Raw genomic sequence first — 15669 nt, 5'->3', positions numbered from 1 at the left:
AGAAGTAGACTGAGGGCACTGCTAGCGAATTAGGTGTTGGGGAGGCGCACGCTGCACCGAGTTCAGCGTGCGGGCGTCTCTGTCACCAGGGCCAGTATAACGTAAACTATTCAAATCTGTTTTTATGCCAATACGGAGAGGCCTGAGCCATTTTGACCTATCACGAAGGGATAATGGCGGATTTGGAATGAAAAGTCGCAGTTGCGAAGGATCAATTGCAATAGCAAATCAGTAGACAGCTGTACGAAGTAAGGATAGTAGCTTTATCAGCTGTATAAACTTGTAAACGTTTGCTTAATTACAAAATTAACAAGCATGGTATCGCGCTACAAGCATGAACACATCTCACTCGATGACCGCGGATATTCGCTGTCAAAACGCTGGCATGAGAAAGAGCGGCAGCAGCACCGAGTGAATTGACCTTCGTGCTGCCTCTCGCTTCAACGCGAACGAAGCGGTGAAAACGCAGGGCACACGAAGCTATCAGCACTAGCACTTTGTCCCCATCGCAAATCGCTTTCAAGATAGAGCCCGCGCGGCCGCCGGATTAGAGCGCCCCCCTCTCCTTCCCCTCGTGCCTTGCACGCAACGGAAGATGGCGAGCTTCCTCCCAACTTTCCTCCCTTGCGAGCGCGAGATTGAGCCACCATCGTCCACTCACACTCGCACGCTTTCACTCGCACATACAGCATACAGCGACAATGTTATCGTGCCTAGACCTTATAGGGAACATCATGGTGACGCCAACAGCAGAAATGCGCCTGGAATGTCCATATAATATTGCGATCGCAATAAAAACAGATTGAAATAGTTTTACATTATACTAGCCCAGGGTTGATGGCGGCTCTCTGGGTCTGCGGTGACGTATGGTGACCCAGAAATTGTTACAGCGTCAATTGGACCGCGTAATTTAAGAACATTTTCTGCTATCATGAGCATCGGCATGGGAATTATATAGTTCGATCATAGTGCCACCGATGTTTTCAGCTTTACAGGAAAGCATGCACCATGCCACCGCTCGAACCGCTTTTTCATATTCTAGTACGCTATAACTACAAAGCGCAGTTCTACTACGCGCTTCGTGTTGGTTTATTCTGTGCTTCGTCGTGGTTTCAAAGTGCGCTGCCATACTTCATTATTCCACCAAAATTCAGACAGGCATGTTCCAAACTGCTTCAAAATGAAATTTTATCCGCTCCCAATTGCTCCAAAACACAATTTTACTTGCTCCAAAATGACTTTGGGCAGTCCCACCCCTGGAAGTGTTGCATTGATGGCACCAACATTGCATATGGCAGTGAGGCAAAGCTACACAACTACCGAGATGACAGAAATAGGCCTCTGCTTTTTAGAAATATTTCGTGTAATATGGCTGCCCTATACGGAATTCTAGGTTGTTGAGACAGCTGTTTCAAGCTTCGCATTGTGCAAGCAACCTAATGTGCAAAAAATGCAACTGCACTGATGAAAGCTTAAATTGTAGGTGTTAGGTTGCGATAAAATTTGCAAAATACCAAGCTATAGCAGTGGCAAGTGCAGTGTTCTGATCAGTGCACAGGGCTTGGTGATATTAAAGTACACAACGATATGCCATGTTCCTTGTCGGATGACTGCACAGAAATGACCTTTACAGTGCTGCCTGCCCCAGACATTCAGTTTTTTAACACAATGGCCACAAGACCTCACAAACTAAATTTAAGCTATGAATGAAATGCCCTACCAGCATTTGGAAACAGCAGAATCCTGTAAGGAGCATAGCTGTGCTCACACTTATAAGCATAAGCTACCATGCTATCTCAGTGGAATGTTTCCTGGCATGGCACTACGTAACAAAGTATGTATACCTGTGAGCAAAAGTATATGGGCCACAGGAGCGCCTGCCAAACAGCATCGACATGCCACCTTTCTGCAAGCTGATGCACATCCCATCATATCTGACGGCCTGTCATGTTTCTTTCCCTGTCAACTAAACATTCTATGCTTCCTCTGCTCCGTCATATCTGCGCTGCTGTTTCAGTGAGTGGGTGCAGCAGAGCTGGCTTGCGCGTCCTTGCATTGCATTTCTTCGGTTAACACGTGGCCTACCGACTTCTCGCGTCTTTTGTTAACTTTGGCAGAATGCTTGCTTCTTCCTGCAGCGACATGTTATCGGAAGCACTGCCAATATTTGCTGCCGATGTGCTGCTGCTACTTTCATATATTAAGGTATTGATACACTGTTGCAATTTTGTGCGACAAATGAGACGGATTGGAAAACAGTGCCTGAATCATAATCATCAGCCTATATTTATGTCCACTGCAGGACGAAGGCCTCTCCCTGCGATCTCCAATTACCCCTGTCTTGCGCTAGCCGATCCCAACTTGTGCCTGCAAATTTCTTAACTTCATCACCCCACCTAGTTTTCTGCTGTCCTCAACTGCACTTCCCTTCTCTTGGTATCCATTCTGTAACTCTAATGGTCCACCGGTTATCTATCCTACGCATTACATGGCCTGCCCAGCTCCATTTTTTCCTCTTAGTGTCAACTAGAATATTGGCTATCCCCGTTTGCTCACTGATCCACACCACTCTCTTCCTGTCTCTTAACGTTAGGCCTTACATTTTTCATTCCATTGCTCTTTGTGTGTACTTAACTTGTTCTCGAGCTTCTTTGTTAACCTCCAAGTTTCTGCCCCATATGTTAGCACCGGTAGAATGCAATGATTGTGCACTTTTCTTTTCAACGACAGTGGCAAGCTCCCAGTCGGGATTTGGTAATGCCTGCCGCATGTACTCCAGCCCAATTTTATTCTGTAAATTTCCTTCTCATGATCAGGGTCCCCTGTGAGTAATTGACCTAGATAAATGTACTCCTTACAGACCGTAGATGCTGACTGGCGATCCTGAATTCTTGTTCCCTTGCCAAGCTATTGAACATTATCTTTGTCTTCTGCATATTCACCTTCAACCCCACTCTTACACTTTCTCGGTTAAAGTCCTCAATCATTTGCTGTAATTTGTCCCCATTGTTGCTGAATAGGACAATGTCATCTGCAAACCGAAGGTTGCTGAGGTATTCGCTGTTGATCCTCACTCCTAACCCTTCCCAGTCTAAGAGCTTGACTACTACTTCTAAGCTTGAAGTGAATAGCATTGGAGAGATTGTGTCTCCTTGCCTGACCCCTTTCTTGATAGGCAACTTTCTACTTTTCTTGTGGAGAACCAAGGTAGCTGTAGAATCCTTGTAGATATTTCCCAAGATATTCACATATGCCTCCAGTACTCCTTGATTATGCAATGCCTGTATGACTGCTGGTATCTCTACTGAATCAAATGCCTTTTCATAATCTTTTGAAAGCCATATAATGAGGTTGATTGTATTCCACAGATTTCTCGATTACATGATTGATGACATGGATATGATCCATCGTAGAATAGCCATTCCTGAAGCCAGCCTGTTCTCTTGGTTGGCTGAAATGTTGCCCTGATTCTATTGGAAATTATCTTGGTGAATATTTTATAAAATACTGAAAGCAAGCTAATTGGTCTATAATTCTTCAATTCCTTAAGGTCTCCTTTCTTATGGATTAGTATTATGTTGGCGTTCTTTCAGCTCTATGGTACACTTGAAGTTGTGAGGCATTGCGTATAAAGGGCCGCAAGCTTTTGAAGCATGATATCTCCTCCGTCTTTGATTAAATCTACTGTTACTCCATCTTCTCCAGCAGCTTTCCCCCTGGACATGTCTTTCACGGCCCTTCCAACTTCATCGCTAGTTATAGAAGGAGCCTCTGTATCCGGTTCATCACTATTTCAAATCAAAGTAGTTTGGCTGTTTTGGGCACTGTACAGGTCAGTATAGAATTCTTCCGCTGCTTTTACTATGTCATGAAATTGCTGATGATATTTCCATGCTTATCTTTCAGTGCATACATCTTGCCTTGTCCTATGCCAAGCTTTCTTCTTACTGATTTAATGCTGCATCCATATTTTACGGCTTCCTCAATCTTTCTCACGTTAAAATTTTGAATATCCCTTACATTCTTCTTGTTGATCAGTTTTGACAGTTCAGCGAATTCTATCTGATGTCTTGAGTTGGACATTTTCATGTTTTGTCATTTCTTTATTAGGTCCTTTGTTTCTTGGGAGAGCTTCCCTACTGGTTGCCTTGGTGCCTTACCTCCCACTTCAATTGCTGCTTCTGTGATCAACCTAGTTACGGTTTCATTCATTACCTCTATGTTGTCGTTATCTTCCTTTTCTAGAGCTGCATATTTGTTTGCGAGCACCAGCCTGAATTGGTCTGCTTTTACCTTTACTGAGTCTAGATTGGCCTGTTTCCTCTTGACTACTTTTATTCTCTCTTCAAGTTTAGAGAAATCCTAGACCTCACTAACCTATGGTCACTGCACTTTACCCTACCTAACACTTCTACATCCTGAATAAGTGCCTGAATCATCATCATCATAATCAGCCTATATTTTATGTCCACTGCAGGACGAAGGCCTCTCCCTGCGATCTCCAATTGCCTGAATTGCCTGAATAAGTGGCACCAAATATTGGGAGCACTTCTGATAATATAAGGCTGCAGTGTTACAGTAAGAAGCAAAGCATTCTGCGTGAGTCATCAACAGGCGCAAGAGAAGGCAGCAAGCTGCGCAATAACCGAAGAAATGCAATGCGCAATGGACGCACGAGCCAGCTTTACCGCAGTCACTCAGTGAAACAGCGGCACAGATGTGAGAGAGAAGCAACATAACATGCCGGGAGACATGATAGGACGCGCTTGCGCTAGTCTCGGCAGCAGGCACCGCACCAAAAGATGGAGCGTCGATGCAGTTTGGCACGCACTCTCGTGGTCCGTATACTTTTGCTCACCTGTGTACCTAAGGCTGCACACATAGGTCCACATTGCTTTTGTTGCCAACTGTACATCATTGTTTCACAATCAAGACAGCACCCTATTCCCATTAGAAATCACAGCAAACTTTGTCAGGTGAAATGCACTGCAGTGATGATGATGTGATCACATCAATCAAATCATGACTTACAACAGTGAAGGCAGCTTGACACACAAAGAACAACAATGAATAAGTGAATTATCACAGTTATTTCCAAGTTGTACTCCACATTGGCTGTTTCTACAATGTTCACTTACTCCCACACAACAATGAAAACAAGAATGGTACTAAATGAGTAGAATGTGGCTGTTTCTACAATGTTCACTTATTCCCACACAACAATGAAAACAAGGATGGTAAATGAGTAGAATTAACTTCAAGTGCTCTGAAGTCAAGATGCACTCTCTTTGGCCAGCCAAAGAGGGCTTTTACGATTATAACAGAAAACGCAAGTTGACTAGACGCTTTCAGCATTCAACACTGTCAGGAGACACCAAGTTCATTGAGGCTAAAACAAACAAAGCATGTTTAAAGTGCCATGATACTGCCAATAGGAAGGTGGTTGGCCAGTAAAAGTGGCACATGGGAAAAAAAAGAATATCAGAATGTCATAGTGACGTATGAAAACCGTGTTCTGCTGTCTTGTTCACTATGTGATAACTTAGTTTGCCCGGTGCAATCTCAAGGTCCAGGGGTGCTATTCTAGATGTCAAATTCTGCCATGTTGGCATTTTCAGCCAATCAGAGAAGCCACAGAAGCTCTGTGGGCCAATCAGAGCGGACAAGATGGCATATTCAGCAATTCGACAGAACTTCACAATGTCCAGAACAGCACCCCCAGCTTAGCTCGTACACCACCATGATTCACAACATGATGCACAACCGCAGACTGATCTGTCTGCGCAGATCACAAGCTTCACACAGCGGGCATCGAGGTGTCAACAACTCGAGCTTTCGATGGTTGCATCACCTCATGCATCAAACTAGAATGGCCACACCAGCCCTGTGTGTCCCAAAATCATGACTCCATGATAAAGAGTCTAATACATGAGATCTATGTCTTGCTGTGGCATCATCATGGACAGCTGACCAGCGGGACCCTGGAAGTAATTTCGACCAATGACGCCCTTCTCCTGGAGACAGAGCATGGCCGCTTGTGCTTTGGCATGTTTCTTGTTGGCACTGTACTCTTGCGGCTGATACTCGACACCGTTCACTTTCACCTGGAAATAGGAGATAGGCTGTCGGCTTTTTCATTGTAAGAGAGGCAAAAATTCACAGAAGAGATGACAGGCATTTTGCACTTTTCCAGAAGAACTTTCCTTCCTGGCAGAAAGCACTTGACGTTGACACAGGACAAGACATTTTTGAATTAGTGATCACTAATAAATCGATTTCACAGCAGGCTGCATTGTTCCAACTGCTATTGCAAATGCGAGCTGCCATCGGCTGGTTAAATGTGGTTAAATGCAGTGCCACCAGAACAGCGAAGTAATAGTACTACTGGTTGGGCCATTAAGTGCAGACAACTGTTGCACTGCCAGTGTGCACTATTGTGCACTACAGTGCCAGTGAGCTTCTCAGAGAGTAACACCCTGGTTAGAAGACAGACCATACTATAGAGGGCTCCAAATTAATCTTAACCACTCATGTCTTTCTATCGTGAACCTAAATTTAAAGGGATCCGAAACACTAGAAAGCGTTGCCGATCTGTAGATGAGGCTCCTGTGAACGTCAGCCAAATATTATTGCACTGCGTGCAGCAGGAAATTTACAATCTCGTGTGAAAAACATTGTGAAAAACCGCTTGCTCTCGCTTTCGCAGTGTCATCGCAAGCAGCGAATCCCACGAAGAGCTATTGGCTGGTTTCGTGATCACGAGAACATTCTCAGTAATACAACTATTATTGATAATTTTGAGGTAAATAAATGAAAAATATATAGCATGTCTGCGCTCTCAAAAAGAAAGTATTTCATCTTTGTACTGCCGGTCGAGCTTAGCTACATCGCCTCCGAGACAGCAGCGGCGTGCTGCATAGTGTAGATGTCGCGGCCACCAAGGGGTGCCGTGACGAGCCCTGTGGCCGGTGAGATGCTCGATTTTTGGGCAGAGCCTTGCCCCTTTGCCACCTCTCCTGTGTAACTTCCAGCACACTAGCGGACACGAAAGAATGGAGAAAGCCACTTAACGGTGAGACAACTACATCTAACTCTGCTTATACTTGAAGGAATTGAAACATTTTTGCGGCAGGAGATTCATAAAGTGACATTCCTTAATATTCTACGATAAGTTAGAAAAGTGTTTCAGGGCCCCTTTGAAGTAAGTAAGACCATTTTTACGTTTTGCCTCTCGATGAAGCGCGACTTCGGTAGCCAGGAATCGAATCTGCAGTGTCATATTCAACGGCAGCTGGCGGTCAAGCCGATGTAGCAAGCGGTAACCCAACGAGTCGCACTCTCGCACTGAGCTTGCCTTGAATAAGAAGGTTTTCTTGTGGTCGGGTCCACTTTCACCAACCAGAGAGAACTCGGGCGGGCCCCATCGCGACTTGATGCAGAGCTCAGTCAGGGCTGACACAGGGTGCTTGCCTGCAGGTCAATTCCAACAGACATGGAACAGACCACAAGTGCCGTTACTTGCCTTTTTTTTTTTTTTTTTTTAAAGGGACACTTAAGGGAAAGACCAAATCAGTTTGAGCTGGCGAAGTATTCTTTCGAGACTATTTTGTTAAATTTGCAGCCATAGGTTGATTATTAAAGAAAGAAATGAAGGTTGAAGTTGAATTCCTGAATTTCGCACCAAAACCCAAGCGCCGGTACGACTGTGATGTCACAAGTTTCAAAGTATTTTCTTGTATTTGGGCCGTTTTTGCTCAGTAAATGTTACTGAAACTTACTGAGTTCGTCATTGTCTCCTTTATAATACAATGTAGCCCATCGTTACTGATAAAAGCTTTACTAGGCCTGAGTAGACACCATCGAAATTCATGACGTCACAACGAGCTGGTGCAAGAACATGAATGAAAGTGGCAACACCAGTCTTTAGTTTCTTTGTCTTTTTTTTGGCTTAGCATGCCACTTCTTACAGTAAGGATGGCTTTTTTGGCATTGTAGAAGGGCAATTTACTAATAACACTGAAAACATTTTCTCTATTTAGTGTCCCTTTAAATGCTTAGAGTTTCATTCAAACATACCAGAGGAATCATCTGACATTACGTGTTTATGAGGGTTTCCGTAATGACACTGCAACCAGCATGGACGTGACAGGAAGTGCAAGCACTCACTCAGTTTGGCTGATAGCTTAGAGTGATTTGTGACAACTGCGTAAATATTTTTGTTTGCTGCAAAGCTGTCTGGATGCATTACCAAAATGTTTTATTATTAGGCAACAAAATTTATCTATAGAAAAAAAATTGCACATGTTCTAAAGCACTGCCAAGTTGTAATATCGAGAGTTTGTTGGTTCAAAATGCTGCTTGTCCACTCCACGTCTGCTTATGCGGTGAGGGGATCACTGCAAGAAAGCACGTACGATACCGCAAGACAGAAAAAAATCTGCGCAACTTTGTGACCATTGCGTGAAATCACCAAGTCTAGAGAAAAAAAGGAAGTAAAATGAGTGGGAACATGCTAAAGGTGGCAAAGCTAGAGAAATTAATGCATGTAGCACAGCACACGGAAGGTAGCAAACGCCAATCCAAAGCTTGCATACATCCCATCCTTTCTGTGGTAGTTCAATTATCGCAGCGCCAGTTTTCCCTCTGGTGAGTTTGGTGTGAAACTCTATACAGCTGCGACGCGATGGCAGCTGGCTCGCGCGCGACTCTGTCAAGGCGCTGCTCATCAGGTTTTCCCTACCTCCCAAATCTTGGTGCACAGGCACAGGAGGGCGTTTCGTCTCTAGCTCCGACACCAGACCTGTAGGAAATGGAAGAGCAAGGCGGAACCTCCCTAAGTGCAAAATGCACCTGAGTGACTCGTCTGTGAGCAACAATATGAAAACTACAATGGCATAATACTAGTAAGGCTAATAGTTAACTTAAAGAAAAAAAAAAGAAATACTGCAGGGAAAACCAAAAATAACAAAAGCATCACCTAGCAGCAATAATGTTTTGCTGCAGTAGCATAAATGCAAAATGAGAAAACATTGCTTGTAGGCAAGTCTTACTAAAGGCTGAGCATATGACAAACATGACAAAGACCTGCGGCCTTTCTTCAGGTCTCTGGATAGTGTGCTGACACAATGCATTGTCTTTTGAAAAACATAACTACATGTGCATACACCTAGACACCAGTTTATTTATCTCACAATACCCCTAAAGGCCCTCAAAAGAGTATAAGTACATAGTAAGGGGGAGGGGGGGGGGGGGGGGGAAGGGGGGGACTATTTTATAAAAGAGCTACAAGAATATACAAAATTAGGTGGTAAAACCAAATTCACACATAAAACAGATTGACAAGTGAGGGTAAAAAAGGTACAAATGGGCAGAATTGCAACATATTAAAAACAAAGTAAAAAATTGAAAATACAAATAGAAATATGTGCTCATCAGAGACAATATATATATATAATAATGGCACAAAAAAAAACACAAAAGTACAGGAAAAGAGGTAGAAAATACAGTCTTACTCGCAATTTAGGCAAATGTTTGAATATAACAGTAAACAAGTAATTTATACACCGATAAATATGTGAACAAGCGGTGAAGGTGTACATGATGAGTGGTTAAATTAATTCTGCGTGTAGAAGTTCTTGGAAAGATGGGAAATCTTTTTCAGTAGCAATGTGTGGTGGCAGGTTATTCTATTCAATTACTGTTCGGGGGGTGATGGAATTGGCATAAAGTGATGAACGACAAGTTATATGTTTTATCTTTAAATAAATTATCTGTGCAGGGAAAGAATGCTGTGGGTGGTTCAAAGGTACGGGTAACAATAAAGTGTATGGACCAGCGAAAGGCGAGCGATTCTGCAGGAATGTGATAAGTCGTTAAGCTGAGCGCAATCATTTAGTGCAGAAATGCTAGCATATGGTGAATAATCCGAATAAATGAAGCAGACTGCACGGTTTTGTAGCAATTCGATTTCCTGAATGTGATAACTTTGGGAAGTTACCATTACATTTTCTCTCCTTTGCACACATGTTTTATGAGATACTGGTTGATGTGCATGTTACCTCACGATTAATTCTTGCACCATGCAAGTTTTGTAGACAAGGGTTAGGCTACATGGTATGAATAACATGGTGGTGAGTGTTTTGAGGGGCTACTGTCCAAAGTTTGCCATCTAAGATGATGCAGTGCTAGCTTTCTGAGCAGTTTAGTTCAGACTTATTCTTAACCATAATAATGATTAATTGATTGGTCAATAGAATGGCTGTAATTCAGCTTGCATGGTGGCATGCATTCAAGCTATAGCAGTTGGGGGAGTGGCAGGAGACACTTTCGCAATGAAATCATGTGCAACAGCAAAGAGTTAGCACTTTGCCTTCATAAGAAGAATAGCCCCTATCAATATTGGTTGTCCAGAAACACAATGTAGGGAAGTGCACTCACGGTCTATCAGAAAGCTTTGGAGCAGTTTTTTCCCTGTAGTGTGGCCTGTGATGATGGCAACAATATTTGAAGGAGAGAAACCCAAGCTATACACGAATAAGGCTTTCGTACCTCTCTTGTCAGTCTTGATGCTGGGAAGCAGAGGCTCTAAAGCGCCCTCCTTGTTCTTGCCCAAGCCTTCACCAGGTATCCACCCCATCTTGCGCAACAAGTGCATACCTATGCCCTCAGTCACAGGCGCAGCTTTCATGAACTGGTCCTGGGCACGGACAGCGACGGTGATGCTATTAAGACTATATCGCTTTATAAGAAAAAACTAAAGAAGCCCAGTGTTCCAAGCAGTGTGAAAGACAGAACCAGAGAAAACAAAATCATGACTAGATGCAGCATTTTCAAGGGCCTAACAGGTTGCTGTAGTTTTTACCGGATCCGTTCAAAAATATGCCAAGATAGGGGTGCGGTAGCAGCGGCGAGCAAATTCCCCTTCATGCCATTTTCTCGCTTCAACACGAACTAGGCATGCGAGAACACCGCACACACGAAGCCATCAGCTATCTCAGGTCTGCTACCCTTCGAACACAGGACAGACTGCCTCCAAGACACACACAGACACGCTCAGCCATTGCAGCTGGAGTAGAAGAGGAGATGCGCACTAACCTTATTACAGCGGCACCATTTGTCACCACCATGGTGAAACGCACCTTTCACCATAGTGGTGACAGATAGTGCCACCATTCCCGTTGTACCAAATTCAAGCTTTTGCTTAGTGGTGGCATCGCAGGCGATCCACATTTCAGCGTTATTAAATGGGCAAGTAACGCTCACAAATGTGGCATGAAACTGAACCCACTACAAAATGCTACCGCTGTGTGAAGAGTTGAAATTAGCCTGCAGTTCATTTGGAAGAGCTGTGTATAATCATATATGCATCTATCGGTACCACACTAGCTTTTGCTGCCACAGTGGTTGCTTCCAGCACATCATTCACAGAAATAGCAAAGCATGAAACAGTATTCTGTTGGGCTAGTTGGTGCATGTCCACATAACTTTGCATGAGGACGACAGACAAGAAAGGAAAGAGAACACCGCTGACTGACATTTGAATTTTATTGAACAGAAGCAGGACTTATATAGACCTCCTGCATAATGCCAACAACCTTGTGCGCACATTGGCTTCCCACCACCATCATGAAGGGCATCGTGTAGCAGAGCCCATGCAGGCTCTGCTACAGATCTCACCGAGTTTGCTGCAATGTTCCAACACATAGCGTGTTCACTACCTAACGTGTCCCTGTGAATACAAGTTTCATTGTGTACAACAAAATAGGTAGAATATATTTTGGCATGTTCCCACGCTTTCGCCATGAATGCTTTGTTGATTCATCACTGCAAAAGTGCCGACGGGAAGAGGCATTGACTGCAGAAGCTGCAACTTTTGTCCAGTCTTACGTTCCCGATTCTGTCAGAGCGAATCGCACGAAAAACAAAGCGTGGACTGATTCGATATGTACTGGCGTTGCAACACAGCACTGTCATCTAACACAGTCGAAGTGGCCTCGCAAGCACTGGAGTATTCGGCCACACGATCTAGTCGGCTTGTTGCAGCTACCGCTGCCCATCATATCATGGAGAGCCTATACCTTTCTCAATGATATCTTGGCTCAAGAAATGCGACTGCTGTTGCCTACATTGCTTTAGGCGAGTGACACATGGCTCACAACAGCGCTGTAGCTCATATGAGTGTGACAAACAGATAACTAGCCATGTGTGGGCTGTACATATTCCTTTCAGCTGCGCTTAAGTCCTAAAATTAGTGCGAAATATGAGGAACGGTCGGCATGGCCTGTAGCAGAGCCGGGCAGTCTGCGAACTCCCTACGTGCGTCCTGCACTCGCCCACGCACCTACCCTTCATGATGGTGGCAGAAACCCAATGTGAACACAGGGCTGTCGGCATTGTGCAATTAGTCTATAGCAATGCAAAGAAAAGCAAATAAGACAGAAAAATTAACTTGAAGGTATAAATGACACTGCTACATAGGCTGGAGAAAGATAACCAATTTCTTTCTTGGATAGGGCGATTGACACCATGCCGACGTAGGAGCTGCTTTTCTTGCATAAAGCCGTAGCCTCTAGTATGGCCACAGGCATCTGTCTCAGTCTTTCTCCTGAGGACACGTATCCGTTCAAACATGGCACTGCAACCACAGCTAAGGCAATGTGCTGCCAGGTGGCCTGTCCAAAAAAGAAATCATCTTTCTCCTGTATATATAGCAGTGTCATTTAGATCCGCAAGTTCATTTTTCTGTTTTATTTACCTTTCTTTACATTACTACATAAGCCCTGCTCCCCTTCAACAAAATTCAGTTAGTCAGCAGTTTTCTCGTTTGTCTTTTCTGTCTTCATGGAAAGTTATGCTGGCCGAACCTGTGGTAGCAAGACATGGACTGTGCAGCAGTTAAGAATAGTACTACAGCAGTTCGCAAGAATTTATGGTCAAATCTCCAGAAATTATCAATCTATAGTGTTCATGGGCTGCTACAGGCTATTTACACATTAGTACGTACCTTCTTAACCCAAGCGGGAGTGGGCCCAGAGAGCTCATCAGGAGTGAGTGGCTTGAAGTCTATCGAGCCTGTGTATTGGCCCGGCTCTTGCTTTGATGCTACCCAGGCCTGGAACTGTTCACAGAAGTGTAGCAAACTTAGCCCTGATGCATGCAAGTAGCTAAGGAGCACAAGCTTTGCAGAAGCATTTCCCAAGCTCGAGCTATGCAGACGCCATGCTTCCTAACACAGTGCACATTATATCTTTTAAACCTCTCCCCCAACTAGTTGAATCTGTTGGGCCACAATGTCCACATTTTTTTTTTTATTTGCTTATTCAAGAGTTCGAATCGATGCCATGAACCCACAAGATTTGCAAGAATGCACTATGTGTTTTCATGTCTCAATATCTTTTCTACTCTAGGGAATGGGGAGAAGGTTATTAACCTCATTAAAAAAAAGATAATAAAGATCAGAGCAGAAACACATGTGCATCTCTGCCACAAACAGTTGCTACTCCATCCTCTCAAAATAAGTAGGCTGCCTGAAGCTATTTTCAGCTTCAGTTCACAAGGTTCTCCCATGTTGTTCAGATATTATGTATTCATATATTGACCCAAACCAAGCAGCTATGGCTAGGCTATTTGTTTCTAATGCTTCAGGCAAGTAATAGCAATAAGCCCTCCAACCTCTGTTGCTTAGCCAAGTTCCACGACAGTTGTGCACCCTTTATCTCAATGTGGCCCCATGAGGGGGCAAACGCTGTTACCTCTACAAAAAATAACCAACCCAAACAGGTGTCTGCATACACGCCGTTGGAAAATGCTCTGCAAACGAAATGAGGCACACTCCAGGCCTGTGACACCTACCTCCTTGTGGCAGTCGTGGTAAACTTTCATAGCTTCCAGATCCATCGGGTTCTCCTTGAGGGCCTTCATCGCTTCAACACGACGACTCATTATGGTTGCAATGTCGAGGCTCTCCTGAGGCGGAGATGGAGGGGGGCACGCGCATACTGCACACTTTGCTTTCTCTCTCTCATTCAACCTCACTCTCTCCACTGCTATTCATCTAGTGGCGCCAGAACAGACAGACTGAGGGAAGCCACGGCTCACCCTCATAAGTGTTATTCCAGTTCCCCCAGGCATATTTGAACTTACTGAACGCAAGGGCCAGGCATGGGGAATGTTTGGCTGCATCTGGCCATTGCACCAAGAACATCACACCATTATCATCCCCAAGCAGACAGTGTAACTTTCCGACATGACAGTGCAAGCACCTGGTGTAGCAAATAGTAACATGCTGTGAATTGCATGTACATTGGTTATGCGAGTGGTTCTCAGACTTCTAGCCGACGCAGACAAATAATCATTTATGGGGGTAGGGAGGATGTCCTTACTGTAACGCAATGTCAGGCTCTATATAAGACAAAATCTCAACTTGCAGCATATGGGTCCTAGGACACCATGATGCCTGGTTGTTACTTTTCCCGTTATGCTGAGCTTCAAATTCTTGTCGTCACCACCACTATGTGGCTATGCCAGAGATTCTGCTGTGTCACCGCTTCACCCAGTGAGGCGCTGCTTCCACGGTTGCGCGCTGCACCTTTTTTGGCCTCGACATGAGCAGCCAATAAAGAGTGTTGTCAGATTGGCTTGCAGTGTCCTTCTTGGCAGCGAAAAAGACATAAGCCTGCCCCTGCAAGAAACTAACCAGACCTGCTGTGCGCTTCACAACCCGTCAAGCTGTACCTGCGGCTACTGCTTTCCATCAGCGCTGCTCTGCTGCATATTATCATGATCATCACCAGCCTCTTTTTATATCCACTGCAGGACGAAGGCCTCTCCCTGCAAAATATGCATGTTATGCTTGCTATTAATTCAGTGAAAGAATAAACCAGCTCATTGTATTCCTTGTTGGGATTCGTCACTTTGTAATTCCTCGCCATACACAGGCGTCTTTGCATTCCATACCCGTCGAAATGTGGCCACTCCAGTCAAGAATCAAACCCGCAACCTGTCACTCAACAGCAGATTTCCGTAGCTACCGAGCTACCCCGATGAGTATGCTTAGCTTCAAGGCAACCCTGTGTGTAGAATATTGAGTCTAGTCGCATTCAGTATTAGGGACAATGGATTCTCTCAATGGAATTTTGGTGTTTGTGCTGTTATGCACACTTCTGAGCGTCAATACTTTTCCTTTGTGATGAGCTAATTTGGAATAGCCAATTAGACCATCGAGTCCATTGACTAATGGGCCAAACACTTCCCATCGCAGTTGCAAATCAGTGCATTAGGAATAACAGTCTTTGCAGCAGCATGGCTGAGCAGAACTTACAGTGAGATCGGTCATATCTGAATCAGTGGGGAGAGCACAGGACACAGCGGTTATCACAAGTGGTGGTAGCAACTGTCAGAACAACTTCCTACACTTCCAGAACTTTTTTACATTTTGTAGAGGATGTAATTTCTGCCATAAATGTAGGCACGTTTGCAATTGGTGTCATTAAAACCTAAATGTACAGAATATATTGAATAAGCTTATCGTAAGCATTTAAATTCCAGATAATCTTGCCTGCACAAGACTACAGCACTTGTTTTCTTGTCTTGGTGAAACATTAAGCTTTATGTCCCAGGCTTTGCAATGGTTAAATTTAAACACCAAAATGCACCTGAGGTGTTGCCAAA

General features: G+C 44.2%; 1 protein-coding gene across 1 annotated transcript in view; it reads right to left on the bottom strand.

Annotated features, from left to right (window-relative positions):
- Positions 1-15669, bottom strand: part of LOC119461205 (uncharacterized) — a 74952-nt gene that overhangs the window by 19434 nt on the left and 39849 nt on the right. Inside the window, 2 exon segments of the mRNA XM_049671961.1 lie at positions 13004-13117; positions 13852-13965. Of these exon segments, the coding sequence (XP_049527918.1) occupies positions 13004-13117; positions 13852-13965 (228 nt within the window).

This window comes from Dermacentor silvarum, chromosome 8 (genome assembly GCF_013339745.2).
Source record: "Dermacentor silvarum isolate Dsil-2018 chromosome 8, BIME_Dsil_1.4, whole genome shotgun sequence".
Lineage (NCBI taxonomy): Eukaryota > Metazoa > Arthropoda > Arachnida > Ixodida > Ixodidae > Dermacentor > Dermacentor silvarum.
Note: the sequence above shows the minus strand (reverse complement) of the source record. Positions and strands in the feature narration are given on the sequence as shown.